Raw genomic sequence first — 21,832 nt, forward strand, 5'->3', positions numbered from 1 at the left:
TTTTGGTATCAGCTTCCACCGTAACCCATCAGTCAGATGCCATTAAGGCTCTGGGCCTGTGAGACTTCCAGCCTAAGCCCATCTTTAGAACTAGAGATACCTCCTTCCCATCAACAGTTGCCAAAAGATGCTCCTGAGGGGGTTTACAGTCAATAAAGGGAAGAGATCAAGAAAAAAAACAAGACAGCGATGAGGGAAGTCGTGTTGGGCCACAGAAGAATGCACCCTAAAGGCCGCCCACGTTTCCCTGCATGGTTTTGCCTGACTGCTGGAAGCAGGAGCTAGGGAAGAGAGGTTTCAATAAATACTAAAAAGCAGCAAGTGGGAGTGGGCTGGCACGACAGGGATCCCAGAGAGCCCTGCAAGAACTGATTCCCTGTTGATCTCCAAAAAGCAGAGGGAAGCAGCCCTCCGGCCGGCTCTGCCAATGCCGCACAGCCCCTGGGGACTAATCCCATTGATTTCCAAGAATCAAGCGAGCAGAGGCGACGGGCACAATAAGGAGCAAGAAGCTGAAAACAAAACCCTTTGCCAATATACGCAGTGCGTGTTTAAAGTGAAGCACCACTTGCCTCCACCCTTTCAAAGCACTGTAATATTATGCCTACAAAAAACAATTTAGTCAATATATTCCTCCCCCACGAGTTTAGTAAAATGGAGCCGCAGGAGGCGGTGTGGAGCAAACAATCCTGCACAGCATGTCCTTCCAACTCACAACACACAGCGCCATACACTTCGCACCACCTCCCTCTGTACAACAAGCAGCAGCACAAGCTCTGTTCTCTGTCTCCTCGGAGGAAAATGAGAACATTAAGCATTTTATTCCCTGACAGTTCAATAGCATCAGAGGAGGAAACACCTACACGACAGAAAGTGTTAGTATAATCTCAGCTGGTAATGACTTTCTGGAGGAGATGTAAATGGAGAGGAACAGACTGCTAATGCGGGTATTTGCCAAAGACATTAAAGGTTACATCACTCAAAAGAGTATGTCACAGCTGCACATCCATTTTGCTGATAAAAATATGGCAATTCATTGACTGAGTAGTCAGACTTCACTTCCCAAGGAGAGTTGAAGATTATACCATATGTTATACCAAATGTAATTTCCCCAGATTTGCAGAAAAGCTTCCTAACAACATGTAATGAGCTATTACTGGCTAGTCTGGAAGCAGAAGCCTAGCTGACCAAATTCAATCAGCTTTCTAGCATTTGTTAAAAAGCTGTATGATCAACATGCTTGTTATGTTAAATATCTTCTGTTTCCTCCACAAATCTGGTGTCTATTAAATTGTCTGATGACCTTCTAGATTAAAATTATTATGTTCCTACTTGTTAGTGCTTTAGCCCACACATCTCGAGGAAAGCAAGCTGGATTCTCTTTCAGCTCATGCATCAGCATCAATTTTGTTTAACTAAGTTCCAAATGAAGAATCTTTATTATTAGCGACAGAGCCAGGAAAGACACAGCTTGAATTTTAGATCCCAGATGGAGTCAGCAAAGTTGGCAGCCAGAAAAGCCACCTTTTTGCTTGCAATCTGAACACACTGGATGCAGAGTCACTGAGTGGCAATAATGACATAGCCCCACGATGCCATTTGACACTTTACAGCACATCACTGTCCTTTTTAACTGGTAAACCCCCCCCCACTGCCACCAACTGCTAAACATAATCTATTTATACCATCCAGACCTGGTTTGCAGGAGATGCAACCAGCATGGTACTAGACATCCTCTCAAACCAAAGGGAGAGTATTATCAGCTTCCACTATTTCATGTCTCAGGACATAATTTCTTCTGCTTAGAATTACCTTGCAGCACAAAAGGAGGGAGGAGTTGGTTAGCTTTTGAGAGGACAGAAGAAAAAGCCACAAGGCAGTTTAATTTCGGTCTCACTGTTTTCTAGCTGCCGCTGTTAGACTGCAATACCTTGACGAACGTTATTAAATTTTTAATTGTAAGATATTTCATCACAGAGCTCACGCAGGGCTTGCACAAAACAGTCTCTTCCAGTCTTATCTGATGTTGCTGGATTCCACTACAGCAAAAGTCATAAACAGAGCCCTTGGCTACACTTTAGCAGCAAACATGCAACATGTCCTTCCACAAAGGCTAAATACACAATCTCTCCCTCCCCTTGCAGTATCTCTACAGTTCAGCGTATACAAATCACGGTTGCAATGTCAAAGAATGAAATCTTCAGCAATAAGGCTGCCCAGAAGCCTAAAGCCTTTACAAAGCACAGAGCAGCTCCACAGCAGTGTTCATTCACATGAGAGATTCACATTCACAAAGGCCACAAAACACCCGTTCGGGAGGAGGTACCCGCTTCTGCCCGAGGTCTTCCAGCACAGGGAAGCTGGTCTGAGACACAGCACACATAGAGACACCATCATCTTGCTGTCATGGTAAGGTGCTGCCTGTCCAGAATAATTTTGTTTTCTCAGCATGGCTGAACTGGCAACAGAATGCCTGCTTTAAGAGAAGGCTAATATAAATAACATCCTGAATGCTATGCATCACTTAATAATAATCTCATACAGATATATAACAAAAACAAGACAGCTAGCATGGAAATCACTGAACGCATAAAAGGCAACACCTCCTCGTGCACAGCAAAGGCACCAGACTGCCTGTGGTCTTCCTACCGCTGTGTTCCTGCTCCACTATATCATTGCTGATCAGCAGCAACCATCGATCACCGGTTGAGACAGAGCTTCACTATCCCAGCAGTATGTGACTGCAACAGCTGCCACCAGGCCTGCATTACTTCTGGGCCTTCAAAGAGCCAGTCTGTTGGCAGTTTAGTATCAGATAAAGTCTGCTTTCACAAGGGAGGGGGGAACAGCCTCGGCAGTCAGGCTCCTGCTATCCCACTTGCCTCTTCAAACTGCCTGGAATGGGGAGATTTGAAGCAAATCATCTTCCTTCATTATGTGTGTTAGCAGGTGGACTTCACAGATACGACAACAACCCGGACAGCACGTGAAATTGCCCTCAGGACAACAAGTAAACGATTCCTTTTTCAGAGATGTCTCTTCACTTTAATACGTGGGATTCACTGGTTTAAAAGACAACAGTTGCCATGGGCTAATAATCCGCACGCTACCCGACCAATGGCTGCCAAGGGACGTCACCTTTTCTTTCTATGCAAGACTCTCTGCAAGCAAAATCTACAGTGGTAAAAGCCACATGAGAGACTGTGCTGGCATTAAGAACATATTATTAACTGAAGAAGGTCAGTTATCAACACAAAGCCCTAACACTGGGCATGCACCAGCCATGCCTGTACAACCCATCAGAAAAAAAAGACATCCCCCAGCCCACGAAATTGTTGTATATGGATTACTCCGTTCACAGAGGCAGTATCATCTAGGAGTTGGTGCAGTCAGGCAATACCAGGCTCTGTTCCAAGCTTCACTGCTTATTCCTTGGACAAATTACTTCCATTCTCTGTGCCTCAGTCACTGCACATCTAGGACAGTGACAAACTTTGCCTGCTTTTTAAAGCCACTTCCTCCTGTCCCATTCCAGATTTGAAAGGTGCTACAGAAGGGCAAAATAATAAAATAGATGAACCACAACATTGAAAAACATTAGTACTGTACCTAAATTTTATTTCTTTAAAATCACTGTAGCCAAAAGTGTCACCAAAAAATAGAAATTACTATAATTAAAATATAGTACAATTTTCTCCATGAATAAACCTAATTTGCTCTCTGAAATCCACATATAAACGCCTAAAGGGTTCATAAAGCCTGTGCAGGCCCTGCTAACACCCCTGGAAAGAGCATTTTTCAGAAGATCAACCCATCTCTTTGTTTTACAAATCCTCCAAATAATCTGGAGTTTCTATTGTCTGTTAGTGAAGGAGATGGAGGCAGCAGAGAGACCAGTAGTGTCGGACCGTGTAGCTTAAATGAACATGAGGTCACACTCTTCTGGGCAGTCCGGAAAGCAGGCAAGTGGAAGGAGATAACACAGCAGAAAACTACATCTAACAGGTGCAAAATATTGATGAACCGAAGTGCAAACCTCATGAAACATTTTTACAAGAAAAGTTACAAATGAAACAAGAACAATCAAAAAGGCAAACTTTTCAGGGACAGAAACAACAGAACAAGACAAGACATAACCAAACCAGGTAAATCAACAGCTGCTTCTGAGTTTACAGTAAACTAACACAACTTTGTCAAATGGAGGATGACAGCAGCCACAAGCTGTTTTTACAATTTCAAACCTTAATGTTATTCAAAGAGAGCCCAATCGCTGTAGGAGATATAGTGCCAAGGTTTAAGAGCATGCTTTAAAGAAAAGTTTTTCCACTTCAAAGCACAGTTTCCAGTTTCCATCATTGAAATATTACATCCTCACATCCAGCATGCAATCTTGCCTCTTGAACACCAACTACATTTGTTACCTACTCTGAAGGGACTGTTTGCAGTTCAAAGAATAACACTGATGCAAAATATAGAAGCTGCCTACACAAAACAGACCACATTTAAACTGCATTTCAAAACCAGTTCCAAACGTTTCTAAAACACAGAAACTTCCATCGGCCTTCTTAAAAACAGATCATAAAAAACATAAAAACAACTTGTCAAAATACAAACCACTCAAAACCAGAACAATTACAAACAACTCCAAATGCAGAACAAGAACCAGCAGAGTCCCTCAGCAGCAACATCAAACATTAGAAAAGGCTGTGACAGGGCTACGCTGGACGTGGTCAGGAATGCTCTAGAAATCATTGTGTTTGACCAAGTTCGTGCTCACCCACTGTGTACAGCTGTACCTTTGGGTAGGTTTCTTGTTGGACCTTGGGTAATTTCTGCAAAAGTAAGTAAAATAGTTAAACACAAGAGAAGCACATGTATGAGAGGCTGGAACAGCACCTTCTCTGAAAAAGCCTTCCTCATTCCTTGAGGGCTTGCAGCTGGTACCTATTTTTCTTGTTTTAAAAAAGAAACCACATTCTAAGAAGGCACCTTGGTAAGTAACAACGTGAATAAAGACCGTCCTTTCAGGAACACTGCCTTGTGCTTTATTACCTTCTCTGCAAAGCTCCCTCTCCCTGGCCCAGCAGAGAAGGCTGAAGGCTGGACTACAAAGCAGTTTAAAGAAGCAAATTTTCCTCACAAAGTGCTGTACACACATGAAATACTTTCATTTGCTCTATCTAAGCATGTTCTGAAATAACAAGACAAAACCCCACAAACTTTAAGCAGTCTTACAGGAGCAAGATAAAAAACAAATTACATTTCTATGAGCTTGGTTATCTCCAGGCCTCAGAGTGTTACAAAGCTTTTCTGATTATTAGAGGCTACTTTGCTTCTGCATTTTGAAAAATTCTATCTTTTTTTTTTTTTTCCACATTTGTGCAGAGGCATCAGCATAACTCAGGAAATCGCATTTATAAACTGCAGACCCATCTGAAGGAGCACAAACCACCACAGGAGTCACTCCTGCAAAAACAGTATCAAAACCAGTTGGTTTGGAGAAGGAACATCTGGTTGGCACAGGGTCATCACATCCACAACACAGAGAATTTCCTTCCTACAGCAGTTGCTCAGCAAGAGCAGCCCGTGACCAGACAGGTTCAAGCCAGAAAAGCAATGTGGTCATGCCAACAGCTGGGGAGATACCTGTGTTACACTCAGTATACATTTATTGTAAAGTTGAGAAAAGCTGTGTTATGACTGGATCATACAGGCTGCTCGCTTCCAGGAGGTCTTTCTAGGTCAGAGTTACACGGGTCACAGAGCACCAAACCTTCCCTCACTACTCGAGCGCTCCAGTACTACTGATCTTGCAGCCAGTGCTATCTGGGCACACAGAACAAGCCCCTCCACTCAAAACAGCACTTCTGAAGACCTTGCATAGAGAATTTTTAGCAAGAGATGGTTCAATACAATGCAAGAATCCTTGAATTCATGTCACAAAATACAGAACAAGCAGTAACTCCAACCTCGCTGTAGCAGTTGCCCTTTTGCTCACTCAGAACAGGTACTTGCTCAGTGCAAGGCAACTTCCTTGGACTATTGCCCTTGCTGAAGTCCACTGCTGCCAGGTGCTCTCAGCACAGAACAGCGTGTGTCCTTGCCCAGTCAAAACTCAAAGGTTTTTCCATCCTGCCACTGCAGTCATGTGATTAATGAGACTCAGGGTTCTGTATAACACTTCCTCCTTTCCAGGGAACACAGCGTCTCTTGAGCAAATCCAGGTCTCCTTCATAAACTGCACTATCAGCTTTTATTTACCCAAAGGAATAACTTCTTGTCAAAAAAAGATACTTCTACAAGACATTGCAGAAGCGTTCTTGAAAAATCCGTGTTTTCAGGCTGCATCGTTTAGGAAGAAGGGAGGCACTTTAAGTCAGCTAACAAAAGGCAAGCTCTCACCATCACACCACAGTTCACATTGTCTGCAACAAGCTGATGCAAGATGTGTGCGTGACTAGAACAAATCACAACTTTTCACAAATTCTCAGCCTTCCTACATAGAAGTCCCCCTCCCTTGCCATTCTGATTCACAGTTAAAATGGGTCACAGAAACAGCGGGGGGTCATTTCTTACTGTCAGGGGTGCACCCTTCACCCGAGGGAAGACAAGAAGTTGCACAAACTTCCACCATGACTCATGAGTGCTTTGCTCCTGTAAGAGGTTTGAGCTCCTCTACAAGAGGCAGAGTTGCAGGAGCAGGCCAACCCCCTCAAGTATTTGAGGAGAGCTATTATCACAGTGCCTCATGTAAGAACCCTTATGGCCACTACACGTGAGGAAAGGGGACGATGACACCCTAGATAAACTGAACTGCCATGGAACAGAACTTAAAATGTTTTGATTTCTGTCTCTTCAGGCACAGTCCATCCCCCATCCTACCACAACAGCTGAGATCAAGCTACAGATTTAGGATGAGATTTTCAGGCAAGTTCCACCCTCGTTTAGAAACCAGGAGCCCTGATTATCAAAGCCATGTGGTTTGCCACTAGAGAAGCCCCTGGACCAGTCGTGTAGACTAGGGAGTATCACACTCCGCTAAGAACAGCCACCTCCTGCCCACTCCCCTCACCATAAGCCTCCCTGCAATCTGCTTTATCAGTTCCTACCCCGTCCCCTACTCCAAACCCCGTCTCACATCCCTCTTGAAATTTAGGGTTTGTAGGTGGATTTCATTTGCTTTGAAGTGAAATCTCCCTCCTAGGCTGAGCCATAAATGTAATTCCTCCTGTATGTCAGCACAGCCCAAGTCCTGTACCTTCCTTGCATGTTTTCCATTCAAGCAAAATGAGTTTGGGCAGGTAAGAACTGTTTGAAGATTAAAGTTTTTCCCTCAGCCAGCTCAGTACCAATCAGACCAGACTCTTTCCAGGCAGAGTCTGCTAGCACAGCATTCATTTATATTTCACAGACTTATTTCTCCATATGTTCCCTTATACTATTTTCCCTTTCCATCACCTTCAACCTCGTGTGTCTGTTTTTTAAAGATACTGATCTTTGTTATTACAGTAAGCCCAGATGGTCTGTGACTCTTTATAAGGTATTCCCTCCTCCTCTCTCTTTGATTCAAAAAGGATCCAAGAAAATAATTTATCCAGTTTCTCCCAGGTCGTAAGAAGTCTGATAAAATTGCTAAGCATTGTAAACCTCCACCAAACAAACCACCTCAAGGAGAACTCCTGGTGGAGTTCTGCTAGGTAAAGCACTTGGAGAAAGCAGTGGTTGGAGGTCAGACAGGACGTACCTGGGGGTGCACGACTCGGCTGAGAGTGATCCTGCTCCAAATAACAAGAGAATACTTGGCTGAGCAGCAGGTGGTACAAGCACTATCCCATATGCATAATTGCAATGGTAATGACCTGTGAAAGCAGATCTCCTGAAGTACAGATGTTTGGGTGGAAACCAAGAGAAGGCTATGTTTAGAGAGGGAAATGCTTTTCCTGTTAAGTCTGTCCTTCCCCTGTCCATTTAAAAATCATAGATTTGGGTTGGAAGGGAACATAAAGACCATCTAGTTCCACTCCCCCTGCCACGGGCAGGGCCACCTTCCACTAGCCCAGGTTGCCCAAAGCCCCGTCCAACCTGGCCTTGAACCCTTCCAGGGAGGGGGCAGCCACAGCTTCTCTGGGCAACCTGTGCCAGGGCCTCCCCACCCTCACAGGGAAGAATTTCTGCCTTAGATCTAATCTAAATCTGCCCTCTGTCAGGTTAAAACCGTTCCCCCTCGTCCTGTCCCTACCCCCCTGATCAAGAGTCCCTCCTCCCTTTCCTGTAGCCCCCTTTAAATCCTGGGAGGCTGCTCTAAGGTCTCCCTGGAGCCTTCTCTTCTCCACCTGAACCCCCCCAACTCTCCCACAGGGGGGTGCTCCAGCCCCCTGAGCATCTTCATGGCCTCCTCTGGCCCTGCTCGAGCAGGTCCATGTCCTTCTGATGTTGGTGACCCCGGAGCTGGACCCAGCACCGCAGGGGGGTCTCACAATAGTAGAGGGGGAGAATCCCCTCCCTCGCCCTACTGGCCACACTTCTCTCACTGTAGCCCAGGACACGGTTGGCTTTCTGGGCTGTGAGCTCACATTGCTGTCTCACAGTCAGTTTTCCACCCACCAACACCCCCAAGTCCTTCTCCTTGGGCATGCTCTCAACCCACTCATCACCCAGCCTGTGTTTGTGCTTGGGATTGCCCTGACCCATGGGCAGGACCTTGCACTTGGCCTTGTTGAACTTCAGGAGGTTTGCACAGGCCTCTCAAGCCTGTGAAGGTCCCTCTGGATGGCACATCCCTTCCCTCCAGTGTGTCGGCCTACGTACACTGCTGAGGACAAGCCTAAGCAGCAGAGTGCTAACACCCAGTGCCAAAAGTCACAGTTATAAAAGCAGGAGCCTCATTACTTCTATAGACTGAACCAACTAGAATTGCCGAGGAGGATCTCATCAAGAAGGATATGATTCTATTTACTGTTGGATAAAGGGCAATAATGAAGTGTGAATGCTAACAAATGGTCAGCTGGCAGAAATCTTTTGTGGTCAATTATCAGTTTCAGCCACCCATTTTCAAGCAGATGTTCAAAGCCCATCTCATTTTTACATCTGCTGCAAGGCAGCTTCAGAAGCATTTAGATTCCAATGGGAGGCTGCAAATAAATTTATCTATTCAGATTGAATATCCTCTAGAAACTAGAATGAGAGGAATCACAACTAGAAACACGGGTTATCTCCCAACTCACTTGAGATGGTTAGATATCAAAAGTTTACACTGAGTACAAAAGGATTTCTTCCAACTAGTTGATGTTCAAAGATCACACGTGTCCTAGCCAGCGCAACTTTTAGCACAATCACCCAACACAGATCTAAGAAAGTTGTATTTATAGAGAACCTGCAAGTGCAAGATACCATGCAGATAAGTGAAAAGACAAAGCCTCTGCTGTAGCCAGCCTGTAATTCACCCAGACAACATACGAGCAAGGAGCAAAAGACAGGATACAAGGAAGAGCAGACAGATCATGTAGATGAGGGGATAGTAAAGTCAAACACTACTGTAAGACAAACGCCAGGAGATTTGCAATACAAAACAGAGCTAAAGATTTGTAGCAGCAATATATTAGTTACCACTTCCTAAAGGGAATTCCCTCGCTGGCTTTGAAACCTGCTAATTTTCCTTTAGGAATTTCTTGGAATCATTCTGCATTTCTGCTTCTCCTACGCAAATGATACACAAGACGTTGCTGCGGATCCAGGTGCACAGCAGTACCATACGGGGTCAAAGTCAGCCCACTGAGAAGGTTTTTCTGTGACAACTGGGAAAGCCCACGCTGTCTGTCAGGCTGAATTCCAAGCCTACAGCTATTTGGAATAAGAGAGGTTTGCACTAATAAGAAAATCAAATTGTGTGCATCACAGACAATGTTCTTCCCCAGCAAAATAGATCTCTCTCACTCACCAGCCTTGTTCATTTGGAACTCCTGCCTGATTTTCTGTGACTCAGAACATACGTCTTGCATTTTTAATTTGAAAGGAAGAGAAAACAGGCCATTTTAGCTTTCCTTGCGTAGTCCCATCTGCATTACTTATGCTGTATTCATACACTGGAAAGCAGCCCTGTGGCTATGCAGCTGTTCGTGCTGCCCAGATAAGTGCAGGCTCCATGCAATGAGCCACAAAACTGTCAGCTTCTTATAACTCTCAAGAAATGACAATTATTGTGCCCATGAACACTCAGAATAACCACAGTGGGAGGCCATCTCTGGAAGCTACCAGAAGACTCTTTGCCCTTCAGAACATCCCAGTTCTACCCATCAACCCGTCAGATACGGATATCAGCTGAAGAGCAGTACCTGCTCTTTACAGACACCTTCCTTTAACCCTCCACAGTCGATAGATCTTGGATGACACCGCTGAGTGGGGCAATGTGTAGAAGGTGTCAGTAGTAAATCCAAATCTCAGAACTTAAGCTAAAGATTCTGGGTGCATAGTTGTGGACTGACAAGAACAAGTCACATCCCAACACAACGAGCCAGAGCTCAGCCCTGTTCTTCCCAGGTAACGTGGGCCTGTTTTGGGAGCATCCCTGATTTGCTACAGCAAGTCCCCTGTCTAATGTTTCACAGGTATCCCAAGCTACAAAACTCCTCTGAACCAGTCCTGGAACAAGACTGATTGCTGGACGGGAACCCTGTGCGTGGCAGCACTAGCCAGTGTAGCAGGCCATTTTATTTCCCTCTAAAAAAGAAGTATATTCAAAATGTCAAAGTGCAGCAGCCAGGGCTCCTGCTATGGTATCTATCCTCCACTCTGCCCTCTCACCAGTACAGCCTTACCCCATCCCATCTGGGGGTTACTTGGTGTAGGAGTCACAGTTTTCTTTGTATAGATGCACACAGTCTGGATAGAAATGTTTCTTTGGCTCAGCTCCGCTTCCGAAATGCATGTCCGTTGATTCAGTCTTTAAAATAAAAGACAGCGTTAATTTTTTTTTACACAATTTGTCAAATTAGGTTATAGAAGATAGAGGGGGAGAAATTACCCTGCAGAACTATTACAGGCATGAACTTCTTGTAGCACTAGTCTACGATTGGAAAAATAGAAATATTTATTTGAATAAAGCTGCAGAGGGAACACACCGAGAGCAAAGCAGGAGTGTCAGCTGAGTGAACCGGCAAGTCACTGTCCTGACTAACAAGCCAGGAACCTGCAGCGGGCCCTCAAAAGCAGGAGATTTTTCATCTTACTCAAGGCCACACCGGCAACGACAACACACAGAACATCTGAGTGCAGCAGGTCCGCAGCGGCCACAGGGAAGAACCACCAACTGACAACTCCAGGCCCAGGAGCACCAGAGAGCAGAAGCCAACCATCCTGAGCAGGGCTGGCTTCTGCAGCGCCCGGAGCTGCTCTGCTGCTGCCACCTGCCGGAAACCACTCCGGAAGGAGGGCGCCCAACAAGCCAAGCCAGCACAAACACCCTCTTCTGCCCTGCAGACCACTGCCCAGCAACCTTCTTTCCCATTCGGACCAGCTCTATATTATTCTCCCTCTTACAGTATCTTACAGGGAAAAATATTAAGTACTCTCCCTCCTATTTCAGACAAAACCAGCAGCACACGACCAACCAGACTGGTTTAGGAAACTGCTGGGACGTTTTTCAAAGTGCAAAGACATTTAGAGGCTCCTAAGAAATTACCTTTCTTCCTCCTCCTGTGGCACTGGAATAACTTGGCCAGGCTTCTTCCCACTGGTTGTCTCTCCCTGCCCAATCTGGCCTACAGCTGTATCACTTAACTAGAAAGGTAAGGAAAAAGGGGATTAAGACCTAATAAAAAAATCAGTCCATGTAAGTCTTGCTTATACAGTTATATAAAAATCAGTCTTCTCAAAAAACCTTCCCTTACTCTGTAAAAATGCACACTTGTGTGCATACGGGCATTACTGCGAGTACAAATCAAAGGAATGGAATTTAAAAATTTTAGTTACGATTAAGATGTGTGTTTACTTTAATGCTGTTTGATGGCTGCTCAGCTTCTGTAGATTCCCCCTCATCATCCTCCAGAGAGTCTAATTTCCTTGAAAAACAGCTCTTTGTTGCTTTGGGAAGTTCTTGGTTTCGGATTCTAGAAGATGGCGTGGGACACCTCAGCAACACGGGTGTTGAGCTCTCACCAGCTGTCCTCTGGTCACAGGCCAGGTCAGAAGAGGGCGTGGATCTTCCCACAGGATCACCCCAGAAGTGGGACACATCTCTGCTGGTAAAGGGAGTCTTTCCCAGGCCGTCCACATCCAGGCTTTGCCAGCCATTAGACATCAGCCCCTCCAAGGAGTCTTCAAGAACACAGCTACTACCAGTTTTAGCATACTCGAGGCAATCATTTGTGATTCCTTCTGAAGCTTCTCTTTCGGCTTCTTCCAAAGTATTGTCCTCCTGAGGCTCATCTACATAATCAGCATCAATTGGGCTAAGACTCAGAAGCTTCTGAATGTCAAGGTCAAATAACATGCGAGTTACCTGGGCTGACTGCAGATGGTTCTCATCCAAACTGGCACTTTCATTCAAAGGGCTAGGAGAGCATTCAGAGCTGACTGAAAAACACTCTCTGGACACAGAGTCATTTGGTTTCTCTGCGATCTTTGACTCTGCATTTGCATCTTCGCTGACGACTGATGCCCTGGAGTACCTGCTGCTCTCATCCTTTTCACTCTCTCCATTTATATTTTGGCTCAGACTGCTTTTTCTAGTTAGGTACTGCTCAGATTCCACACAATCATCTGCCAGGATTTCCTGGATCTCTTCCTCAGTGTAACTGAAAGAAGAATTCCCTTCTTCACCATCTGACAGTTCCAACAAGGAGTCATCTGGCTCACTATCACCAAAAGATCTGGTTATATCTAGAGAAATGACTACATCATCATATTTTGGCACAGAAGAACTGGCAACAAGGTCATCATGGCCAGTATAATCTAGAAAGTGCAAGGATCCTTGAAAGGAGGCAGAACCTGGGGAAGAACGCAACGATTTCTCTGATGGATCTGAAGTGCCAGAGTCATGCCTCGGCACACAACCTTTCTTAGCTGACTGCAGGGCCTCAACCTGCTCTGAGGAATCCAACAACCTTTTGACTCCAGCAACTGTACTATGAACAGTAGGTTTGCATTCATGACAAAGACAAAGCCCAGAGGCGTGAGGGGAACAGTCATCCATGTTGCTGTTGGTTCCTGTATCTCGGTGACTCTGTGCCTTCTCTTACAGCTCTAGAAGCCCCTTCTGAAGTTCATCTGATCCTGGTGCCCTTCGATCAGTCCTTTCAGAAAAGAAATCAGCAGGAGTCAGCTCCAACCTGCCAACAAAAAACATCTTAAATAAAAGAAACTCAGCTGTTTCCCAAAGATGCAGTAATGTAACGAGGAAGGCAAAAACACTAGCTGAAGCACAGCAGTTTTAACTCCTTGATCTCTGTTACCTCTACTCCTGACCATTTCAGGTCTTAACAACATATAACAAACAGTCCCTCATTCCGTAAGTGTTCTCAGGTTGTTTGGCAGGCAGCCAAGCAGGACTAATACAAGTCCAAATCACCACCACAGTCTGCACCATCTCCTCCAAAGCTGCTGTGAATCAGTCATTCTAACACCAGATACCAGTATTCACAAATTGCATTCTCTACATTTAAAGTACAGAGCACACTTTAGGCTATTAAAGCCTCACAGACTGCTCTCCATCTCCTAACCCCCACCTCTGTCCTTCAAAGATACTAAAAAAATAAACAAATAAAAAGTCTTTTTTGAGTTAGGAAAAACTGAGCAACAGAAGATTAACTCAGGGAGCTCAGAGGACATTCAGAAGTGTATTAGTCACTAACACACTCATACAAAACACATATTATAATGAAAGATCAGAAGATAAAGAACCTTCCTGTAAAATGCAATAGTTTAAAAGCAAAAAAGTTTAAAAAAACAAAACCTGTTTTCCTCTTAGTGAGGACTCACACTAACATGAATCTTTTGACTTGAAAGCCCTGTATTTGACTCTCACCCAGCAGGAGAATCTCGACTAAGGAAAGGTATTTCCTGTCCTCTTTGACCAAGAGATTTAAAGGAATACCTTTTGTCTTTCTGCTTTCAAAAAGGGAGGGGGTTACCTACTCCAGGAATAAAACCCAGACAGTTCTGCTGCTTCCTCTTGTCATTCTGTCCAAATAATACAAATCAGCACTTCCAGAATAATGCTGTAGCCACACCGAAGAAAGAAAATACCTCAGGAATCACCTATGCACACACAAAACCTATACAAGAGCATATGGAGTCACAGGTAGTCCTCACTAGATAGTACTTGCCTGGAGTTCTGCTATTTAGCTACAAGTGCTTAAGTGCTTCAAAGAGAAACAAAAGGCAAATAAAACCAAATTAAACATGGATTTAGTCCTACAGAGTGTAGCAGTCTGATAATCTAGCTCCTAACCAATAAGGACTTGAAAGAGAACCAAACATTTTAAGACTGGAACTGGCTTACAAAAAGTACATTTGGAGATGTTTACGTGCTCAGCTTGCAGACAGTGAAATGGTTTCTTTACTGCCGTGACCTTCCCAATTCACCTAACTACAACCTACGCTGGGTCTGTACTTTCAGCCCTACATCAGCTGATTCTGGAAGCAGAGCTCTGGTAACTATGCAACCAACGATGTATGAGCCCAGACAGAGCCCCCTGCCATTCCCCGTAAAAGCGTGTTGAATTTGGGGGCTGTTCAAGGATTTACACCAGGGTAATGCTTCAGAACAGTTTAAATGACTTTTCAATTGATGTCAGACAAGGCTGCTGTCCTCTCACCATGTCCCTCACCCCAGCACTAGTGCTTTTACGGTCAGACCACGCTGGAGCCAGCTCACCCCCAACTGCAAAACCACCAGCCATTTGCCTGGGGGCTGCCAAAGGAAGGCTCTTGGGAGAGTTCCACACTTTTATGTGGGTTTCTAGCACAGTTTCGGTAAACAATGAGATCAAAGGACAAAGTTACTGAGAAACACAGCTCTGCCAAAGCTCATGGACTGACCACCTTGCCCGCTCCACTCCCCACAGCCAGACACTGATCTCACAAGCCTGCAGCACTGCACTGCTCCAGGCTCTGTCCCTGAAGAGAGAATGGGGAGCAGGCCACAAACGCTAGAGAAAATAATCAGGGGCCACAGGGTAACAGTCCTCTCAGCCCTGTCATTTGCCCACCCCATCTCTTCTCTGACAAAGCAAAATCTCCAGAGATGGGGATCGTGCTCTCATCTCCCCCGACAGCACAACGGCAAATCCCAGCGTTTCACCTCCGCAGCTCCCTGATCTCGCCACTCTTTTACTCACGAGCCTACTCTACCTCAGCGGCCCCCTCTCAGCTCCCCAAACCCCGGGCACCTCCCCGGGCCGCCCAACCCCCGCCCCAACCGCGCTGCGCGGGGCCGACACCGCCCTGAAGGAGGAGCCCAGGCCCGTCCCCGGCTCCTCCTCCCGGCCAGACCCGCCCCCCCAGGCACGGGTGTCCCCCCAGAGCCCCGAACCGGAAAAAGCAGAAAAGAACCCCCAAAAAATAAAGAGAAAGCTGCACTAAGACAAATAAATGGCCTATGCCGGGCCCGGCAGCGGAGCAGGCCGCGCCGCGCTCACCCGCCACCATTTTAACGGCGCGGACGGCCTCGGCCCCCCCCTGCGCGCGCCGCGCCGTCTCATTGGCGGAGCGAGGCCCCGCCCCTCCCATCGGCAGCTCGGCGCTCCGGCGGCGGAAGTGACGTCCAGGCGCGACAGGCGAGCGCCGAGCGGAGCTGATGCAACCCGGGGGAGGTTGGTGGGGCTGGGCCGGGGGGACCGGTGCGGCTTCGGGACTGGGCAGGGCCTCGGGGGGCTCCCGGTTGCTTCCGGGGGCGCTGGTGGTTCCGGTAACGCTGTCTCGTTCTCTGCAGCCGCCGCCATGGAGCCCGCACCCGGCCCACAGGAGAAGTATCACCTCATCACCCGGAACCTGCAGGTACTGGGGGGCGGATGGGGGCAGCGGCGGGATCGAGGCAGGCCGGGAGGGAGGATCGGGGCCGGAGCAGGCCCTGGGTGTAGCGGAGGGGGCCCGGATCAGACTCTGGAACCGGCAGGAGCCCCGGGGACGTGCTGCAGGCAGGGTGGGCCGAAGCCGGGGCGCGCCTTGGGGCTCAGCTATTCGCCAGGCCGTTGTCCTGCCCGCGTCCTCCCCCACCCACCCCCGCGTGTTCCCGGGGAGGCTCAGCTGTGCCAGGTGTGTGTCTTGGCCCTCCACAGGAGGTGCTGGGGGAGGATAAGCTCATGGCCATCCTGAAGGAGCGAGAGTTGAAGATCTACTGGGGGACCGCCACCACAGGCAAGCCGCACGTGGCCTACTTCGTGCCCATGTCCAAGATCGCAGACTTCCTGAAGGCAGGGTGTGAGGTACGGGGCCAGGCTGGGAGCTCGGACCCTGTGGGACTTTGTCACCATGCTGACAGATGGGAACGTGCAGTTCCCCTTACTCGTGTGGCCCTGATTGTCCCCCTCCGCACCAGGTGACGATACTCTTTGCTGACCTCCATGCTTACCTGGACAACATGAAGGCCCCCTGGGAGCTGCTGGAGTTGCGCACCCGCTATTACGAGAACGTGATCAAAGCCATGCTGGAGAGCATTGGGGTGCCCCTGGAAAAGCTGAAGTTCGTCCGGGGCACTGACTACCAGCTCAGCAAGTGAGTCCTGAGGCGCCTGGTCCCCTTGGGAAGGGAAAACCTGACCCAGGGCACTGCTGTTCCTGAGCTTGCCCTGTTCCTGAGCCTGCTCCCAGGCACTGTCATTCAGGGAACAAAATAAAGGTGCCTCCAGGCCTTGGCTCCTCTTGATGTGGCCAGAACCAGCATTTGTGCGAAGCAGCTCTAAAAGATGTCCCCTTCGCCAGTGCTGACAGTGCTGTCCCTCCCTGCAGGGAGTACACGCTGGACGTGTACCGCCTCTCGTCCGTGGTGACACAGCACGACGCGAAGAAGGCGGGAGCAGAGGTGGTGAAGCAGGTGGAGCACCCGTTGCTGAGCGGTTTGCTCTACCCCGGCCTGCAGGTGCGTGGCGAGGCAGGTCATCAGAGCTTCTTGGCCAGGGAGGTGCTGGGCAAAGCCAGGACCACAGGAACACTTGAGGCTGAATGCCAAGGTCGTTCTACTCCACCTCAATATTACACCTGGCAGCAGCACAAAGCATAACACAAGCACAGACCTGCTTCTACAGCGACTTTGGCCAGCTGCAGGACAGCAGGCGGTCCAGAGAGCTCCCATCCTTCCCAGGGCGGGAGTGCCTGGCAGAGACTGGGCACGTCCTGGGGGACAGGCAGGACCTCTGAAGGCTGAGCACAGCTGGAGGGTGGAGTCTTGTGTCCAGCCTCAAGGCTGTGTGTGTCTCTCCGCAGGCCCTGGATGAGGAGTACCTCAAGGTCGACGCACAGTTTGGAGGAGTCGATCAGAGGAAGATATTCACCTTTGCAGAGAAGGTCAGGAATGGGGGGGATTTCTGAGCCTTCTGCGATGCTGGTGCCCAGGGCAGGGCTCAAACACTCACTAATCCATTGGGAGAAGCATGTCTGGGATTTTGGTTGGCACCGCAGTGCTCTTCGCTGCAGCTCTCATGGTCTGCAGGGCCCTGGTGTGCTGCTGGGCATCCCTGGCTGTGCCTCTCCATGCCTTGTGAACTCACAATAGCTTTCTGAGTCCTGTTATCCTGGGTCCCCAAGTTAATCTGGAGCCAGGAGCAAACAGGGATTGTGAGTTAAAGCTGATCTTCAGAAGAAGATTGTCCACGACTTGCCTCCTTACTTTTTCCTAGTACCTTCCTTCCCTGGGCTATGCCAAGCGCGTCCATTTGATGAACCCCATGGTTCCTGGCCTGACAGGCAGCAAAATGAGCTCGTCAGAAGAGGTTGGTCCTTGAACGGTGGCTGTGGTCAGGGGCTCTGCAGGGGGATGGCTTAATGGCTGGGGGCAGAGAGGCTGCACCCCAAGAGAAGGTGACTTCTCTCTCTGCTCACACTGGGGTCTAAGAAGAAGTTGCAGCAACTCCAGCAGGAGTTGTATCTTTTGGGCAAGAGGTTGGGTAAAGGGTTGCAGAAATCTCTTCCTGCAGGACTCAAAGATTGATCTTCTGGACCGCAAGGAGGATGTGAAGAAGAAGTTGAAGAAAGCTTTCTGCGAGCCAGGGAACGTGGAGAACAACGGTGTTCTCTCCTTCATCAAGCACGTCCTCTTTCCCCTCAAGTCAGGTGAGGGGCTCACCACACTCGGGCGCTGGGTCTCATTTTTCCTGTGGATAAGAGGAGGGGATGGGAGTGGGTGTCCCGTGAAGCAGGCTGCCCCTGAGTGCCCCCTCCCCAGCCCCTGCTGTGGTCCCCCTCAGCTCTTGGGCAAAGTGGGGTGGGTGGTTTATATTGCTGAGCAGCGGGTGTGTCTTTGCTTGAGTTAATTTGAGCCTTAAAATCGGTGTGTCGCAGAGTTTGTGGTTCTGCGAGAAGAAAAGTGGGGAGGAAACAAAACCTACACAGCCTATGAGGCCCTGGAGAAGGACTTTGCTGAGCAGGTGAGTGCCGGAGGACTGAACCCTGTCGCTGAGGCTCCTGAGAGCACTGGGGGAGGACTCTGAGCAGCAGCAGGAGATGGAAATCCGCTCTGGGATGAGGTGTGGAGCAGAGCGTGGCCCAGTGGCTGTAGGGTGGCAGGGTGCTCCCTGTCAGGAGAGCCCAAAGGTGAGAGGATGGGTGAAGGATGTGGGGCACCAGCTGTCCTGGTGCAGGACAGGACCACGTCAGCCACGTCCTGGAACAGAGCAGCAGTTTAACTGTTTTCAGCTGTTCCCAGCTGAGGCTGCAAGTAACAGTGTCCAGAAGAGGGGTCTGTTGTCTGAGGGGGAATCGGAGGGTTGGGGTTCATCTCCCTGCCCTGCTTCGTCTCCACTTCCTACCTCTCTGGCCTGGAGGAGACGATGCAGGAATCCGTCTTGTTTGTCGTGATACAGGTCGTGCATCCTGGAGACCTGAAGAACTCGGTGGAAGTGGCCTTGAACAAACTGCTTGACCCCATCAGAGAGAAATTCAACAGCCCGGAACTGAAGAAGCTGACCAATGCAGCGTATCCCAGCCCGTCCAAAGCCAGTAAGGAGGTGCTGGGAGCTTGGGGAAGTGGGGCTGGGTGGGAGAGAATCCCTCCAGGGACTGAGGTTAGAGAGAAGTTCTGAAACTCTTGGGAGCAGCCATGGGAAGCATTGTGAAGGGTGAGGAAAGGCCGACGCCAGGGCTGTTTGCCTGCCCTGGAGAAGATGGATGCCACTACACTTTGCTGGTGCCTGAGAGGCCAGCAGAGCGGAGGAGGGACTGTGCTTTCTGGTGTAGAGACAAGCAGGGAATTCAGAAGGCCCCAGGGCCAGCATTTGGGGTTCACTGTGAGCTCCCCAGGGCTTGGCCAGCTCCCTGGGTTCACGCTGAGTGGTGCAACTGTTCCCTTTTCACCGCAGAGCCTGCAGAGAAGGGCACCAAGAACTCAGAGCCGGAGACCGTGGTCCCATCCCGGCTGGACATCCGCGTTGGCAAAGTGATCAGTGTGGAAAAGGTACGAGCGCAACGGGGAGAGGGGAGCAACCTTCCCCCGTGGGGACACAGGCACTCAGTGCATGTGAGGGGGGGTTCTGCCCCCTTCTACTCTGCCACCCCAGTCCCCTTCACTGCTCCTCACCTTCCTCTGCTTGGCAGCACCCGGATGCTGACAGCCTGTACGTGGAGAAGATCGACGTGGGCGAGCCTGAGCCCCGCACCGTGGTCAGTGGCCTGGTGCAGTTCGTCCCCAAGGAGCAGCTGCAGGACAGGCTGGTGGTGCTGCTTTGCAATCTCAAGCCCCAGAAGATGAGGGGTGTGGAGTCGCAGGGCATGGTGCTGTGTGCCTCCAGGTGAGGGAGGGGGATATTGGGGCCGTACCTGCCCTGGGGGTACAATCTGGACCCCCTCTCTCCTGCCCCAGAGCTTGGTGGTGCTGAGGGGTGTGTGGGTACCGCCTTGGGGTGACTCTGCTTCCTCCACACCCCGCTGCAGCCTCGGGGAGCCACGGCAGGTGGAGCCCCTGGACCCGCCGGCTGGGTGCTGCGCCGGGGAGCGCGTCTACGTGGAGGGCTACGAGGGCGGTGAGCCTGACGATGAGCTCAAGCCGAAGAAGAAGGTCTTTGAGAAGCTGCAGGTGAGGGATTACGCCAGGGGGCTGGGCCACAGCTCAGAGTAGCTGGGGTTCCAGGCGTCGAGTGGGGCAGTGCTTAGGGCCATGGAGGTCCCCACTTCTGGGTGACCCCAAATTAGCTGTTTGCTGCTCAGTTCCTGTGTTTGCCACGGTCAGAAAAGCCATGGAGGGGACAAACGTGGAGGAGTGGCTGGAAAGCTGCCAGTCAGAGAGGGACCTGAGGAGGTTGGTTGCCAGCCAGCTGAACAGGAGCCAGCAGTGTGCCCAGGTGGCCGAGAAGGCCAATGGCATCCTGGCTTGTATCAGCACTAGCGTGGCCAGCAGGGACAGGGAAGGGATCTGACCCCTGTGCTCGGCACTGGTGAGGCCGCCCCTCGATGAGTGGGTTCAGTTTTGGGCCCCTCACTCCAAAAAGGCCATTGAATGACTCGAGCGTGTCCAGAGAAGGGCAACGGAGCTGGTGCAGGGTCTGGAGCACAGGTCTGATGGGGAGCGGCTGAGGGAACTGGGGGGGTTTAGTCTGGAGAAGAGGAGGCTGAGGGGAGACCTCATGGCCCTCTACAACTGCCTGAAAGGAGGGTGCAGAGAGGGGGGATGAGTCTCTTGAGCCAAGGAACCAGCACCAGGCCGAGAGGGAATGGCCTCAAGCTGCGCCAGGGCAGGGTCAGACTGGCTCTTAGGAAGGATTTCTTTGCAGAAGGGGTTGTTGGGCGTTGGAATGGGCTGCCCAGGGCAGGGGGGGAGTCCCCATCCCTGGAGGGGTTGAAGAGTCGGGTTGACCCAGCGCTGAGGGATCTGGTGGAGTTGGGAACGGTCAGGGTGAGGTTCATGGTTGGGCTGGAGGAGCTTCAAGGGCTTTTCCAACCGAGATGATTCTGTGAAACCTCCCCGCTAGCAGCCCAGGCCTGACCCTGCCTGCCCTGCTCTGCTCCCCAGGCTGACTTCCGCGTCTCTGAGGACTGTGTTGCCCAGTGGAAACAGAGAAACTTCCTGACCAAGCTGGGGCGAGTCTCCTGTAAAAGCCTCAAGGGTGGGAGCATCAGCTAACAAGTGCCAGAGCCGCTGCTCGTGCCTCCCGCCTGGCCCCCGCCGCCCTCAGCCAGGCTCTCCGCCCCGGTCCCTGCCACCTCCTCCCCAGTGCCCCAGGCCAGGGGCGCAGCCCTGCGGGGGCTCTGGGACTGAATTTGCAGCCTGTGGGCCAGCTCTGAGGACTGGTGGTGGCACCGCACCGAAGGGACCTACGCTGGGGCCATCGGCTCGCTCCCAGTTGGGCCACGGACTGGACGCTGCTGCTCCCCACTGGGATGGCACCTGCGGGCGCTGCGGCGGGGGCAGAAAGGGAAGGCTGCTTGCTCAAACCTGTGTTGCTGCTCATGGAGCTGGGGGCAGCTGCCTGGCAGCCGGGCAGACCCCCACTGTCCCCTGCTCTGCCCGGGCCCCCCTCCCTGTTCCACACTCAGCCCCCCCGCCCCGGGGCTGCGGCCGCTGCCGGTGATGCTCTTGGGCCAGGAGCCACCCGTGGGCCTTAAACACTGACTCGGGAACCATCTGTCTGTCGTAAACCCCAATAAAAAATCGAGCTGAGTGCAGGGGGCTGTGCCTGTCTCTGCGGGGG

The 21,832-nt window shown here is 50.0% G+C and overlaps 2 protein-coding genes across 4 annotated transcripts in view; one reads left to right on the top strand and one right to left on the bottom strand.

The window, feature by feature from the left end:
• S100PBP (S100P binding protein) overlaps nucleotides 1–15,674 on the bottom strand; it is a 28,682-nt gene extending 13,008 nt beyond the window's left edge. For 2 of the 3 annotated variants that reach the window (XM_074894124.1, XM_074894125.1), the window contains exons 1-4: nucleotides 15,636–15,674; nucleotides 11,987–13,325; nucleotides 11,678–11,775; nucleotides 10,815–10,939 (exon numbers count right to left, since the gene is read on the bottom strand). In XM_074894124.1, the coding sequence (XP_074750225.1) occupies nucleotides 10,815–10,939; nucleotides 11,678–11,775; nucleotides 11,987–13,189 (1,426 nt within the window). In that variant the 5' untranslated portion in view covers nucleotides 13,190–13,325; nucleotides 15,636–15,674. Of the gene's footprint in view, nucleotides 1–3,587; nucleotides 4,833–10,814; nucleotides 10,940–11,677; nucleotides 11,776–11,986; nucleotides 13,326–15,635 lie in introns of those variants that run through there. The other variant, XM_074894123.1, reaches the window with a different exon arrangement.
• A 2-nt stretch (nucleotides 15,675–15,676) lies between these two features.
• On the top strand, nucleotides 15,677–21,801 carry YARS1 (tyrosyl-tRNA synthetase 1). The gene is made up of 14 exons (XM_074894122.1): nucleotides 15,677–15,809; nucleotides 15,929–15,993; nucleotides 16,275–16,421; nucleotides 16,535–16,710; nucleotides 16,944–17,073; nucleotides 17,418–17,498; nucleotides 17,831–17,923; nucleotides 18,128–18,263; nucleotides 18,492–18,577; nucleotides 19,013–19,148; nucleotides 19,508–19,602; nucleotides 19,743–19,936; nucleotides 20,079–20,220; nucleotides 21,154–21,801. The coding sequence occupies exons 1-14, from the start codon at nucleotides 15,794–15,796 to the stop codon at nucleotides 21,262–21,264; spliced, it is 1,608 nt and encodes a 535-aa protein (XP_074750223.1). The 5' UTR covers nucleotides 15,677–15,793; the 3' UTR covers nucleotides 21,265–21,801.
• Nucleotides 21,802–21,832: the final 31 nt, after the last annotated feature.

This window comes from Strix uralensis, chromosome 25 (assembly GCF_047716275.1).
Source record: "Strix uralensis isolate ZFMK-TIS-50842 chromosome 25, bStrUra1, whole genome shotgun sequence".
Classification (NCBI taxonomy): Eukaryota; Metazoa; Chordata; class Aves; order Strigiformes; family Strigidae; genus Strix; species Strix uralensis.